The sequence below is a fragment of the Tripterygium wilfordii genome, chromosome 21 (assembly GCF_013401445.1).
Source record: "Tripterygium wilfordii isolate XIE 37 chromosome 21, ASM1340144v1, whole genome shotgun sequence".
Lineage (NCBI taxonomy): Eukaryota > Viridiplantae > Streptophyta > Magnoliopsida > Celastrales > Celastraceae > Tripterygium > Tripterygium wilfordii.
The window spans coordinates 13,014,683-13,029,526 of NC_052252.1; the positions used below are offsets into that span (position 1 = coordinate 13,014,683).

Sequence of the window (14,844 nt, forward strand, 5' to 3'; positions counted from 1 at the left end):
TCGTTTGCGCAATGCTACAAGTGAACAGACTCGGACAAGCAGCTCGCAATCTTGCTCCATAAAATAAGAACAACTTTATAATCCGAATCTTGAATAACATTAATGTTCGCAACACATCACATGGGAAATTTTTATGTAAAATTTGATTTACCATAGAGTAGATCGTTAATGTGGGGGAAATTTTCTATAATCAAAGATTTAGGGATCGGGGCCACCAGCATTTTTGCCAAACCCACAAAGGACATTAGAGGTTCCTTGATTGAAAGGGTTTCGGCAAAGGAAGCTCTGATGTTCAAGTTAGTCATATGTTTTCTCTCAAGTGAAGGTGTATAGTGTTTAGCATGAGTAACTTAACTTTACCTGATGTTGAATGCCTCCTTTCCTAGTGGAGGATGATTCGTAACGCCCAATATAAGGATCTTGGGAATTGATTGGGTTCAGAGGATTTTATGCATATGTCGGAGTGAATCCATGGGATTTTGTCTTCTTCCAGAGAGAGATTAGTTATTTCGAATCTATGATCATAAATAGTGAATGTCTCCAGAAGATTACGAGGTGATTGATGAGACGTTGGCTTTAAAGGGTATTGATTGAATAAAACAATGACATTGGATGACGTTTGATGTAGGCAGGTAAGATATATGGGTCGAAGTCAAGCAGATGGTATGGCTATATTCGAGGGGATCGTGTTAGACGTTGTAGGCCTAGGGTTTGGTGTCATCGACATTCGTCAAATGTTGACCAATAATAGCGTGTTTTTTTACTTCAAATTTCATGGGCCCCATCCAGGATCCTAGAAATTAGTAGCAATCAAATGATAAATTAATAACGATTAGGCTATACATGATGTTGATTCATAATCAATGTTTATTAACTAGATCACGAATTTTTGTCATAACAGTTAACAATCTTATTAAATATATTAATTAGTTTGAGAAAGAATCTTGCGAACAAACTCAATTTATAGTTCAAACATGTTAAAACTCGACTTGTGACTCGTTTGCTATCTTAAAACTTGATGAACTCAACTCGATAGTTCAATTTGTTTTTTAATGAGTAAGAAGGAACCCAACGAACATCTTTGGTAAAACAACTTTGCAAATCACAAATAAACATGATTATCAACATTAATCAGGAAAGCAAATTCTTAATAAGTGGTGAGGGACCTAAGCGTACACTAGAGGGTGATGAATTGTATTCCCAAATTCCAAATATGAATCCCCTAGTTCACTTTAACACAAATGCAATCCAATTAAGACAACATAGAAAAGTTTGGTTTCTAATTGGCTAACTTAATCAAATTTCAAGCAATATGATCTATATGATGCAGTGAGGTCACAAGTATTCTAGAGTGAAGATTTGGCACTCTAGAGTCAAGATTGGTCAAGTTTAATGCACAACACCTAAATGCACACCAGTAATATTAGTTTCGGTTGCACTCTAGGGTTTTACCTAAAAGAAAAATTCAAGCACCAATTTCAACAAGTATGACAACCAATGAGTAAGATGATGTAACACCTTGATCTTGACTTTAGTTTTAATTAAAGTAAAAGCAGGGGTTAATGAAATATAAACGAGTGAGGGCATTAAGGTAAATGGACAAATAAAAACAAAACAAAATAAAGTAAAAGGGAAATAAATAAAGAGTGGATGAAGTTGCTTCTACTTTTTCGGGATTGTTCTTCAAAAATAGTGGGGTCTCTGGAAAGAGAAAAATGACTTTTTTTCTTATCTCTTTGGTATTGTACGAGAATTATTAAGAGAAAGGTGAGAGAGTGTGAAAATGACTTTCTTCTTGTCTCTTTGGTGTCTCTCAAATCTCTAACTGTAGCATCACCTTGATACTCCAAATATGGTCCCTTCAAGGCCTCAAATATGGTCTATATATGCAAAAGCTCGTAAAATTCAAGCCATCCAAGATCTAGCCGTTGAAGACATTTTTTGTCTTCAAGATTTGTTGTTTCATTTAAGAGTTGTCAACACCTCCTCCCTTAGATCAAAGACCTTTTTTACATCTGGAACATAAAATGCAGCTACAAATTTAAACCATAGGATGTTGCCATTTGTACCATCAAAACCTCCAAAAAGGTTCTACTTGCTAAGCATTGTTTGGAGTCTTCAAACATTTCTTCCCGATTCGCTAACGTAAGTCCTTCTTGATGTCAAACACTCCATATATCATATTTGTCCATAATGTGTAGTCATACTCTACACCAAAACATGAAGCATATACGGTCCACATTTAAGATATTTTCCAAACCCAAAACACGTAGCATACACGGTCCACATTTAACCTTAAGCACACATCACTTATATGTTGCACAATTGGTATCAATCGGGTCCAACTTCTTTTTAATTTTGCACAGCTAAATTTAGTCATGTAATTTCAGATAAATCATAACTACTTCATCTCAATTATGTCCAAAAGAGTCAGCGCTAAGGCTAGTTGCATTTCAACTTGTGTGGTCGCTACATAATTTTTCACCGTTCTTAATGGATTCTTGCTATTTTAATTCGAATGTTCGACATAACAGGGATTGATAGCTTGAATACTTTTGATATCTACCATACATGGAGTATTAAATAGGTTAGGAAAATTGACTGTCAACATAAATAATTATTGTGATTAACAGGTCAAAAGATTCGAAAATGATTGATTATGGGAAAATTAGATGCCCTAATGTATTTTTAATTAGAATTACTCAACTGTAATATGTGTTTTCTCTTCTCGTTATTAGTTTAATTTCTTTAGTTTAGTCAATTGAAAATAAAAATTCGATTGTTCAAATAGCGTTAGAATTAGTCATAATCGATAGTTCGCAAATCTTACACAATTCTTGAGGGATCGATACTCTATTCATCATTATATTATTTGTGTGATTTGTACACTTGCGAATTTTGCGTACACTAGCTTGTTAGATGAAGAACATGGCCCACTCTTGGAAAAAACACTTGAAAGCACTAAATATATTTCTTGTCAATCCAAGCAACCAAATTTATACCATTGTGTTATACATATCTCCATTCCTATGTCACATCTACATATCACACTTTCCAATGATTTCTAATAACTCAACAGCATATCATCATTGTAAATGCTCCAACTCCCCATGGGCTATGGTTTAAACTTTTGACTTTGCTTGAGAGTTCATTTTTTGGGGATTTTTTTTAATTTCAAAACGACAACACATGTGTTTTTATAAAGTTCTGTTTGGATTGAAAATTAAGAGTTAAGTCGGGTTAAGTGAGGAAAAATGATGGGGAGTTGATGGGAGACCATCTTTACTAAGGTTGTTACGGTAGCGGTAAATCATCTATTGGTATACCGTTATCGATATATTGGTTACCAAAAATGAAAGAATGTTGGTATACCGTTACCAATACTTCGGTATAATAAATTTAATGAATTCAGTACTGGTAACAGTAAGTAAAGTTCAAAATCGATAAATTTTCCGATTACCGACATATATATTAAATGTATAATAATATTATTTTTAATTTTAATCAAGTCTATTTATAACCGTTAGATCTATTTAACATAGATCTATACCATTGATTTTTTAGGGTTAATGGTCTCTTATTTGGTCCTCACTCTCTCTCCCTCCAACCTCTCATCTCTGCAGGTGACTCCAATTCCACTCCAACCCTCCATGAGTGCCAAAGATGATCAAGCTTTAGCCCCAACCATAGAATCTTGATCATATCGATCAATTCCTAAGCAGAGATCACAATCCTCATCCTCATACTTCATTTCTACTAGCGAGATCTCCAAGGGAAGACCCACCCAAGATCGGGCTCAAGCTCAATCCATTAGTGATAGCATCGCTTCTTAGGCTCGTGTACAAGCCAATCAATGATCAAAATCGTGAATCGATTGGAGAGTGCTCATTGTATTATTTCTTCAAGGGAAGACCCACCCAAGATTGGGTCCACTAAGAGATTCTTTATTTCTTTTTTGTTATAACTGCAACTTATCATTCTTGTTAGGGCTATTATTATATTATGCCATCTAGATGTGATTTAACTTGATCTGATTTCATTTCTGGAAGGACTACACAGGGTTCTTATTATGAACACACAACTGTGTTATGTTCAGACTTTGTTTTCATTCCTATAGTTTCAGTTTTGTTACTTTTGTAAGTTGTTTGTGTCATTGGTAAAATTACCAATTACTGATTTATCTTTATCGATTGATCGGTATATCGACTCTAATGGTAATGGTAACAGTATCATTTTTTGAGTTATCGACGTTATCGGTATGGTAACGATATTCCATGTTTGGTAACGGTAACCGTTACCATAACAACCCTAATCTTTACTCATCATCCTAGGGTTGTTATTGGTACGATTATCGTTACCAAATCCTTAATACCGTTACCATATCAATCCCTTCGATAAGTCAAAAAATATTACCATTACTGTTATTGGAAGAGTCGGTATACCGATAATCGATATACTGATAGATTGGCGTTATAATTGTTGTACAAATTACATGCAGGGATATTATGCATTTAAGTTATAACAAATTTAAATAAATAGCAAAACAAATTATAAATAATTTATAAAATTAATTATAGCATTATTAAATAAATAAATAAATAAATATTTAAAATGTATTTATATATTTTTTAATGATAAAATAATTTCATACATATTTCTTATGGCATGTTAGTTACAACAGTGCTCCAAAGCCATGATATGCTTATTTTGAAGCTATACATAACCACACATTCATGATTTAAATAATCAACACACTCATATATGCTAATCTAATCCTCACCTGGCAAAAGGAAAAAGTCGATGTGGCAATAGTTTCGATATTTTGCCCACTCTGCGCATATCAGTACAAGGTGGATTCTTCACAACCACAACCTTCCATAAACCAATGAAACCCACTTATATCTGGCATTTGGCCTTCTAAAGAAAATGTTTGAAAAGTAATCTCATCCATGAAAATAACAAAGCAGACAAATGGAGAGTTACGACACGTATAGGCAAACATATCTAGCAATTAAATCAGTTAATGGAGAGTCAAATGGACTCTGGTATACCTGTTATTTAGAGCAACTTGGAGGGTAAAGTAGTAAATGGGATGTGAAATGGTCTCTAAATGGTTGAAATCATAACAATTCCAAATTGAGTCATCAATTGTCACGAAATTGCTTGAGAATTCGGGTCCATAAATTGCTGTTTGTTGCATGAAAACCATATATGGTTCTAGAGCCATATATTGTATCCATATATGGTGTGCCAAACCGGCACTTAATATCAACACAAAGCATTTGAATACCAGTCCCCATAATACAACTATGTATTTGATGACACAATGATAACACAAACAATTAACCTAAATATAATCAATGGTTTAAATTAAATTAGATCAATCTAATGGTCATAATTCAACAAAACTAAAACTAAAAATAATAATATATATTTAATATATATGTCGATAATCGGTAAATTTTTTGATTTTAAATTTTGATTACCGTTGTCAGTACCGAAGTCATCTGTAAATTTACCATATCGAAGAATTGATAATGGTATACCACTGCAGCCTAAATTTCGATAACCAAATTATCGATAACGGTACAGTAATGGATATTTTACCATACCATTAACAGCCCTACGCCATCCTTATTTAAATAGAAAAGGAGGTCGAGTTGAGGAAGACTTAAAGATATGTGAATTACAAAAATATCTAATTAATTTCAAAACGACAACACATGCACTTTTATAAGGTTCTGTTTGGATTGAAAATGAAAATGAAAATTTAAGTAGGGTTAAGTGAGGGAAAATGATAGGAGATCCTCTGTATTCATCATTAGGGGTCACTATTTAGCCCACGGGCCTAGATCCCATGGGCCAAAGCTCGGCCTGGGTCTAAATTATATTGGACATGGGCTCCATTTCTGGGGCCGGACCCAGCCCGAAGCCCAACCCCTTGGGTCAATTTTGGCCCGATCCGAGCCCGAAACCCGACTAACCACCATACATTATTTATATATATGTAAAATATGTATATATCTACATATAATATATGTGTGTGTGCGCGCGCAGACAATGCAGTTGTGCATTGTCTGTCTGTGTGTGTGTATATATATATATATGATGAAGATTATTTACACACCATTTTTTTACTAAGTACACCCCATTAACCCTTTAAAAACACACTAGAGTGGGGTGTATTTAGTAAAAAATAGGCTGTAAATAATGTTAATATATATATATATATATATGTATATGTATATGTATACATATATATTATATGTGCAATGTCTGTCTGTATATATACATAATACATATACATATATAAATATTATATAGTCAAAAGTCAAGCCCGGTCCAAAGGCCCGAGCCTTAGGGGCCTGAGCCTCATTTTGAGGGCCAAGCCCAACTATAAGCTCAATTCTCAAAATCGGGCTTGGGCTTGGGCCGAGGCCGGGGCCAGAAAAAAACCAAGCCGGGCCAACCCAATTTGATGTCGACCCCTATTCATCATCCTTATTTGAATAGAAAAAGAGGTAGAGTTGAGGAGATTTAGGCTCCATTTGGATGAGCGGATAATACTTCGTATAGTATAAAATTATCCTTTAATGAACTTATCGGATGTTTGGACGATTTTTAAAATACTCGGAATAGTATAACTTTATACAAAAGTGGTTCTTATACGATGCTGACCGTATAATATTTAAACACCTCAAACTCGTTTTTATTTTATACGGAGCGTTTAGTATAAGAAATAGTATGTCAAATGACAAAAAAGACCCTCACTCTCACTTTAATTGGGGGTAATCTAGACATATTATCACAAATCTTATACTATACAAGCCTAATATCATATTATTTTTAAATACCGGATAAGATTAAATTATACATCAACTTATTATATAAGGATTAAATTATACATTAGATAGGAAAATTATACTATCCTATACGAAGTTTCAAACAAAACTTTAAAAGACATGTGAATTACAAAAATATCTAATTAAAGTTAAAAACTTAAAATTACTGAAAAAAAATTTATAGACTATTTATAAAATAATAAATAATTTTTTTTCTCACCGTACATATCCAAAAATTAGGAATTATAAATATAAATGAAAAATTCCTTCTTCTATCCCCCATTTAAATCTCTCATAAGATGCAGTTATTTTTCCTCCTTAACCATCCCCACCCTCCCCACCCAATTCAAGCATGCCCAAGAATCACTCGCCTCTCGGAGAGAAGCGGAATTTGTGGGTATATATTTTTCATTCAGATTTTTTACGAGAGAGAAAGTTTTGAAAATATGTTACCAGCAACGGTCACTGTCTGGAACAAGCAGCAATGGAACCCACGTATGGATGTTGCAAGTGTGTCTGGTGACCGGAACGAGTCAACTATGAGAATAACAGGCGCCACCATCCTCACCCAGTTCACACACGCTTTAAATTAATGACATAAAGTTATAGAGCTCTCGTTCTTCATTTCATTATTCGATATTGGAGCTCTTTGACTTCTCTGCAGCGCCAGGTAATTCTTTATTTTTTTTTCTTTGATTTTCTCTTTGTTTCGCCAATCAAACGAACTGTTTTTGCGATTTAGTTTCTGTGGAATCTGAAGTTTTAGTTTGACTTCGGGTTGAGTAGTTAATTAAGGGAATAGCTGATCGTAGTGTTGAGAAAAAGTACGACATCCTTAAAATAATATATCTAATGCAGATGTTATAAGTCCATGGCTTCCTTGACTTAGTAAGACGCCTGTGAGCCTGAATTGCCCGGACCTGTGATGGGTTGAGCTTAGACTTGGGCTATTTTGGTTCACAAGTTTTTATTTGACTAAGAATGCCCGAGTTCTTCATAAATTCATGTAACTTACATACTATTGGATTTTTAAATTTTTTTTTGTTTGAATTTGATGCATGAATTGCGAAGCTTTGGCAGCTTTTAAGGTTGATGAATATCTGTGGTATGATGTGTTGGTATTCCATAATCTAATTGATTTTCCAAATGTAAGTTTTATTTTGAGGAGTGGAATTGATAAGGGAGTTTAACTACGTGATGATGTTTTCAAGAATAGTTGAATAGTCTTGATTTTTGAGACTCGGTATTTCACTTCATGAGCAGCAAGTGATGCATATTTTTCTTGTTCCAATAATATAACCATTTTTTTGTTATCTCCAATAATAAAACCCTTAACTGTGCTTTGAGCCTTTGAGGTACAGGAATGGAGTTTACTGTTTAACTCCTTCTCTTATCAGGATAAGGTTAATTCATAATGTGATTGGAGGATAGCAGTTGTATATTGCAGACAGATATGGTGTGCGGCTGCTTTCGTTCTCTTGTAGAACGGAGGAGTATTTCTCGAGCTCATCAAGATGGAGAAGGTAATAAATTGATTCACAGTTTATAGCTTCAATAGAAATGCAAGAAAATAAAAAAAATTCTGGAGTTAATGGCGATCGCTTGGTTTCAATGACATTGGATCTTACTTAGCATTGACGATACTTGAGGGTTTAAGAGACATGATGTTTTATATCTTCTTGCCAACATGATTCTTTCATCTAATTTGGGATCTGGAATTTCTGTTAGATAAGGCTTTTCTTTTCTTGGGCAAATATGATGCAGGTCGGAAAAGCCTTCGTTGCGAGTTTTCAAAATTTTTTTTCTATGGTTGGATTTCTTATACATGATATTTATTTTTGTTGTTCGGTTTCTTTTGCTCAGGAAATTTGATGCAACACGTTAATCAATTCTCCTACAATGAACTAAGATCGGCAACAGATAATTTTCATTTACGAAACAATATCGGAAGAGGGGGTTTTGGAACTGTTTATAAGGTGTGCAGAATGTATTGATGGTTTTGCTTGTTGTCCTTTATCCAGTTAATATGAATGTATAACTCGATATTGATGGGGTTTATATAAAGCCTAATTAATTATGTCACACTGTTGATAGGGAACTCTAAAAAATGGATTACAAGTTGCTGTGAAGACACTGTCTGCCGAGTCAAGGCAGAGGGCTGGGGAATTTTTGAATGAGATCAATACAATATCGAATGTTAGGCATCCAAACCTTGTTGAAATCGTTGGATGCTGTGTTCAGGGGGCTTACAGGATATTAGTCTATGAATATCTGAAAAATAATAGTCTTGATCATGTGTTATTAGGTAAATATAACAGTAGTTTGAGTTGGAACTTGGAGTGTTGATTGGTCATTTTACGAAGGACTGAAAGGAGATTGATAATGTAACTTATTTCCCTTGTTCATGTAGGTCGAAAGAGTACAAATAACAGACTTGATTGGGGAAGAAGGGCTATTATCTGTATGGGTATTGCTAAGGGACTATCATTCCTTCACGAGGAACTTACGCCACATATCGTGCACAGAGACATCAAAGCTAGTAATATACTTATTGACGAAGATTTTAAACCAAAAATTGGTGATTTTGGATTGGCTAAGCTTTTCCCAGATAATATTACGCACATTAGCACAAGAGTAGCAGGAACAATGTGTGTTTTTCTTTGCCTTCATTCGCTTGTGATATTTTGTTTCCATTGCATCTCTTTTGCTTATGCAGTTCAACATTAAATGATGTTTGCTGTTCTAATATGTAGTTGCCATACGTTGATTCCATTTTTAGCATTGTTCTGTGATGACAAATGCCCAGAATTAAAGTGTTTCATATGCCAATGCTCAATTGAGAAGTGCAATATATGGCTGCAGCCTAAGTGTTGGCTGCAGTTGTGTCTGAAAGAACAGTGCAAATTACATTTGTAGCAAGATTAAACTATTGAGGTTACCATGAGAGACAAATGATGGACAGTCACCCTTGCACTGTAACCATGATACGTGATTTGAACAAATTTCACATTAACAAAGCAGCAGGGAAGAAATTATAGTTACAGAAAATGAGATATCTCAGAGGAAAGGCATATTGCCTGGAAGACTCACTGCCTCACTGGGCCTGGTTAACAAGTATTTGATAGGTAGTTACCAGGTTAATACACTATAAATTGAAACCTTGCAGATGAAGTTTAAACTGAATCTGATGCTAAGTGAAAACTATTGCATAAAAAAAAGAATGGAATCTTCTTCTAGATAGTCAGAATACTTGGAGGTCTTTCCCAAAAAGCCAACCCAAGTGAAATAGAGTTGTTTTATGGACGTGAAATCACTCTTGCTGTCACTTTTATCTAATTTTCAAATTATTGGTAGTTAGTTTGTATTGTATCCATAATATTTCTCCACTCTCCTAGATGATCATCTCAACTTGCGAATTCTTGGGCGATTGATTTTGTCCACTTCATTGGTTCATAGATTCCTAGTTCTGCTAACTTGCTTATTAGTATGCAGGAATTGTAGGTTTATTTTTCCATCTGAAAGGATAACCACTAAATCATATCGTTTTGTGGATAATTCCACTAATTTCTGCATATTTTAAAATTGAATTCACTCGATATGCCGGTAAGCGAGAGAAACCAATTTATGCTACTCTTGTTCTATGCAGTGGTTATTTGGCACCGGAATACGCTTTGGGAGGTCAATTAACGATGAAGGCTGACGTTTACAGTTTTGGGGTCCTTGTACTTGAAATAATTAGTGGTAGAAGCAGTTCAAAGGCAAACTGTGGAGGGATGCAGAAGTTTCTACTGGAGTGGGTGCGTCTGTTTTCCTTTCCAAGTTTCATTTCATTTTATTTGGTACCTTCAGATAAATCATTGCTGTTTCTCTTTAATATGCTGGTTGTCTTATTGCCGTGGCATATGTTCATCAAACGTTATGATTTTAAACTGTTCTTATTATAGCAAGGGCATTATCTCAGTTTTATTAAGTTAGATAATGAACATTGGCCATTTGATAACTTGTGCCTGCTCACAGCCACAAATAAGCCCTTCCAATATATAGTTAAATAGGTGAGATTGCCAAAGAAGATTAGTTTCTTCCAATATGGTGGTTTGCCGTACTTTTTGGAATCATTTTCTTCTTCTTTTCGTTTGTTACTTTCTCCTACATTATTTATTAGCCATTATACACATTCCTTCAACAGTTTGTTTTGCTTCAATAGGCGTGGGAGCTCCACAAAGAAGGAAAACTCTTGGACCTAGTGGATCCAGATATTGGAGAATTTCCAGAGGAAGAAGTCACTAGGTACATGAAAGTAGCATTTTTCTGTACCCAAGCGGCAGCAAGCCGAAGGCCACTAATGAGTCAGGTTGTTGACATGATATCAAGGAAAATCCTACTCAATGAAAAGGAACTTACACCGCCGGGTTTCTTTCAAGGTTCTACCACCCTTGGCGCTGTACCTTCTTCAACTAAGATGTCATTGGGTGAATCTACATCTAGTAGCTGTTAGGTGAGCTCAGTTCCTATCACGATTACTCAGGTCACCCCTAGATGAAAGATGAAATCTTTATTACTCAGGTATCTTCCATCCAATTATTAAAAGGAGAGAGAAGCTTCTTGACTTGCATATTCATGTGTTTCTAAGTTATGCAGTGCTTTTCATATTCTTTTTCGGATACGAGAAAGGAGCAGAGTTCATATTGTTCTTTGAGATGATGTATAATTGGCGAAATATATTACTATGATTTGTATGTATCATAACCAAGTCCAAGAGCATGCATATCCTATGCTTACCCCGTTACCCGCCCACTCTTGCTGTCAGAAATTTATTTCATTTTACATGAACACAAGGCCAGTAGAGCTGATCACAGGACGGCCCGGCCCTGTAAAACACGGGCTTCGTAAATATTTAATCCATGGGCTGGGCTTGAGTTAAAATTTAGTCCAGATACTGGGTCCAGCCTAGCCCATGATCAGGAGATCTAAATGCTTTTGATGGTTTAAGAGCGTGTTCCAAACAAACTTCAAACTCAACGAAACCTGTTGCGAACATCTTCCTCATTATCAAGTTAGAAATTTCACCTTAGCACCTCTGATTGACCAATGGCCTCCCCACTCTGTAACAGCTTGCACAAGGTCAAGATACAAACCCGTCCTCCCAAAAACTTGACACAAATAAGATAAATACGATTTTGGTCTAAAAAGTCAAGAGGGTTGACAAATCACATGATCAGATAAGAAACATCAACAGATAGAACATTGAGAGAGAAAGTACATCTGTTAATGAGAAATAAAAAGAATCCATGAAGGGCATTAGTATTGTATTGGTAGTGTAAGCAATCATGCTGCTGGCGTGGGCTCAGATGCTGAGGCAAGCTGAGTGCCATCAGCAGCAGGAGTCTCTTGCAGGGTTGAGTTAGAAGAACCGTCGGAGGTGGCATCTTTAGCAGCAGATGCGGGTGCCCCATTAGCTGCCGACGCAGCTGCACTGCCTGTTGTACCCTTTCCAGTTTTGGAATCTTTCCCGTCTTTCCCGTCTTTGGTATCCTTTGCAGGGGCTGGTGGGGGTGGCATCGTGTGAGGTGGGGGTGTATGCTTCAGCTTCACAAGTATGTGTCGCAACCGTGACAGATCAGTGGGCTTCCCAGGCTTCGGACCCTGGACGACTGTTATTGATGGCTTCTTGTCTTGATCTTTCTTGCCTCTCTTTTTCTCAATATTGGGAATCTCATGTGGAATAAGCTCTGCTATAGTCTTCCAGTATTGTTTGTCTGCCTCTTTATGGAACTTCTCTTGATTGGCCAAGAATAGCTGCTCCAGAAACAAACACAATATTGAGTAACAAAAAACTGAACGACCTGTTTTTTTCCTTTTAGAAAAAATAAGGTTAAATACATCCTCCTGGAAACCTTACCTTCTCCTTTTCTCTATTGTTAGACTTGTTAGTCTCTACATTAAGCTTCCTTTTCTCATAAAAAGCTCGTTTATACTCCTCACCTTCTTCAATAATCTGGAGTCTCAATTCCTTCTCTTTTTTCTCCTTTTCCTCGAGATAAATTGCATTTTGCCTGCATCAGAAAAAAGTATCTCTATGAAAAAGAAATTTGATTGGCAAATAACGTCAATATACCTAGAACGAAGGATGAAACTCCAAGCCAAAAAAAATGGCAGAAGAGGGAGTTTTACCATGCCAAAAGCTGAATAGGATGAGAAATTCAAAATGGTGCATGCAATGCAAATTGAGTAAACTGATCACCATATGCATATCTTAAATGGTTAATTATCCCATTCAATAAAAATTGAAAACTTCTCTTGCTTCTCCTATAAAGAGAATAACATACATTAACTCCAGAAGTTTCAACAAAATTGATTCGACTTACACCCTCTCCCACCGGATCTTTTTTCCTACATATCCTTAATAATATTTGTTAAGCAGAACTCCCCTACTTTCCCTTCCGCCCTCGAAATCACTAGGGATTCACTCTCCCTACACCACTTCAAAGTTCCAGAAATAATAACGGGTTCCATGGAGCAAATATTCAGTACCCCATATCATTTTAACTATTCACTCAATACAAACACACACGGACACAAACAAAAACTCTCATTTTTAAAATTCTGAGTCTTTTCATGTATGGTTGTGTTTTTTCAATTATAGAAAACCTCAAACCCAATTAGTAGAACCTACTACAGTGAATTGAGCACTAAGGGAATCAAACATAGATATTGGCAGCAAGATCCACATTCTGACCATGATACACAAAATCACAAATCATGCACATGATAACATATAGGAATTCTGTTTGCATACTTATGAAAAGGAAAAAACAACAAATCTTGAAAAGATTATAAGATGCATAAATTGTAAATTCATCTAGATCACTGAGATATGTGCATGAATTAATGAAAACCATAAGCACTGAGATATGATAATAAAAAAACACTCAAACTCTGTACACGCCAGAACCAGCCGTGAGTGAAGATTGCATCTATATGATGGTCAATAAATTCAAGTATTGCCATTAAGTTACCATATAGATCATGCTGAAGTAGACAATGAACAACGCGTGATAAAACATTATCTACTATCAATACAGAATTGAAAAAGGAAGTTCAATAGATGCTTCCAATATAAGCAAAAATTGCAAAACAGAACAGGAACAGCTCTTATTTGGTAAGTAACACAACCAACAAAACATACAAGTAACAAAAAAGTATCATAAAATAACCTCTAAGAGATCTAAAACACAACAGATCTAAACCAATACAGTAGCAAAGAAACAGATCTAATCCAGTTAAACTCACAAAACGTAGAACCAGCGAAATCAAGGAGGTTCAAAACGTGTACCTTCGCCATTCGCGAAGGGCGTATCCTTCCTCTGGTTCCATCTCGCCAGGTGGTGGCAGCACTGGTCCGTCTGAGGCGAAGATGTCATCATCTCCCTCGCCGTAGCCATTACCGTTTCCATGCTCCACGTGAACTGAACCAAAGGGAGACTGCGAGTAGCTAGGGTTCGGATCAACATCCACGGAGGAAGATCCATAGCCGAAGATCTCCGGAGATTGCACGTGGTCTACTGAGACATCTCCATCCGCCGGAAAACCTCCGGAAGCGTGGTGATGGTCGCTGGAGAATTCTTCTTCAGGGCCGTAGTTGGAGAAGGAGCCGTAGTTGGAGTAAGAGCCGTAGTTGGAGTTAGGGTCTTCTCCGTCGACGCTGAATTCATCGAAGGAAGACATTTTTCCTCTGCTCGTATATCTCTTTCTAAAATATGACACCTAGATTTACTCTATATCCAGAAACGAAGATTTGCGGACTCTGTCAGTCTCTCAAGAACCCTATGGCTGTCGCGGGGGATTCATTCAGGACCTTCAAAGCTCAACAGAAGTCTATTTCTTTGACTTTTTTAATACTTAACGGTGACAGACAAAGTAATTTCGAATTATCAGCAGCGAAAATATATTTGAACCTCAAACGACGTCGTTGACACGTTTGAAAAATGGAACCGGTACCCGC

General features: G+C 36.0%; 2 protein-coding genes across 5 annotated transcripts; one reads left to right on the plus strand and one right to left on the minus strand.

The window, feature by feature from the left end:
* The first annotated feature begins 7,366 nt into the window (after positions 1–7,366).
* Positions 7,367–11,628, plus strand: LOC119987948 (cold-responsive protein kinase 1-like). Of its 4 annotated transcripts, none has more exons than XM_038832855.1 (7): positions 7,371–7,512; positions 8,240–8,365; positions 8,706–8,818; positions 8,937–9,147; positions 9,253–9,490; positions 10,489–10,639; positions 11,047–11,628. In XM_038832855.1, the coding sequence occupies exons 2-7, from the start codon at positions 8,296–8,298 to the stop codon at positions 11,335–11,337; spliced, it is 1,074 nt and encodes a 357-aa protein (XP_038688783.1). In that variant the 5' UTR covers positions 7,371–7,512; positions 8,240–8,295; the 3' UTR covers positions 11,338–11,628. The 4 variants fall into 4 exon arrangements, with proteins under 4 accessions (XP_038688785.1, XP_038688783.1, XP_038688784.1 ...); XM_038832856.1 differs by having other exon boundaries at positions 7,382–7,512; positions 8,204–8,365; XM_038832857.1 differs by lacking the exon at positions 8,240–8,365 and having other exon boundaries at positions 7,367–7,512.
* A 352-nt stretch (positions 11,629–11,980) lies between these two features.
* On the minus strand, positions 11,981–14,719 carry LOC119989157 (clathrin light chain 1-like). The gene is made up of 3 exons (XM_038834511.1): positions 14,176–14,719; positions 12,742–12,895; positions 11,981–12,638 (listed from the first exon to the last, which is right to left on the minus strand). Exons 1-3 carry the CDS (start codon positions 14,565–14,567, stop codon positions 12,168–12,170), a joined length of 1,017 nt encoding a protein of 338 aa, XP_038690439.1. The 5' UTR covers positions 14,568–14,719; the 3' UTR covers positions 11,981–12,167.
* Positions 14,720–14,844: the final 125 nt, after the last annotated feature.

Coding starts and splice junctions, on each gene's coding strand:
- LOC119989157 (XM_038834511.1), bottom strand. CDS start 14,567: ATGTCTTCCTTCGATGAATTCAGCGTCGACGGAGAAGACCCTAACTCC. Junction 12,896..14,175: donor GCCCTTCGCGAATGGCGAAG/GTACACGTTTTG, acceptor TTTCTGATGCAG/GCAAAATGCAATTTATCTCG. Junction 12,639..12,741: donor ACAATAGAGAAAAGGAGAAG/GTAAGGTTTCCA, acceptor TTTCTGGAGCAG/CTATTCTTGGCCAATCAAGA.
- LOC119987948 (XM_038832855.1), top strand. CDS start 8,296: ATGGTGTGCGGCTGCTTTCGTTCTCTTGTAGAACGGAGGAGTATTTCT. Junction 8,366..8,705: donor AGCTCATCAAGATGGAGAAG/GTAATAAATTGA, acceptor TCTTTTGCTCAG/GAAATTTGATGCAACACGTT. Junction 9,491..10,488: donor ACAAGAGTAGCAGGAACAAT/GTGTGTTTTTCT, acceptor TGTTCTATGCAG/TGGTTATTTGGCACCGGAAT.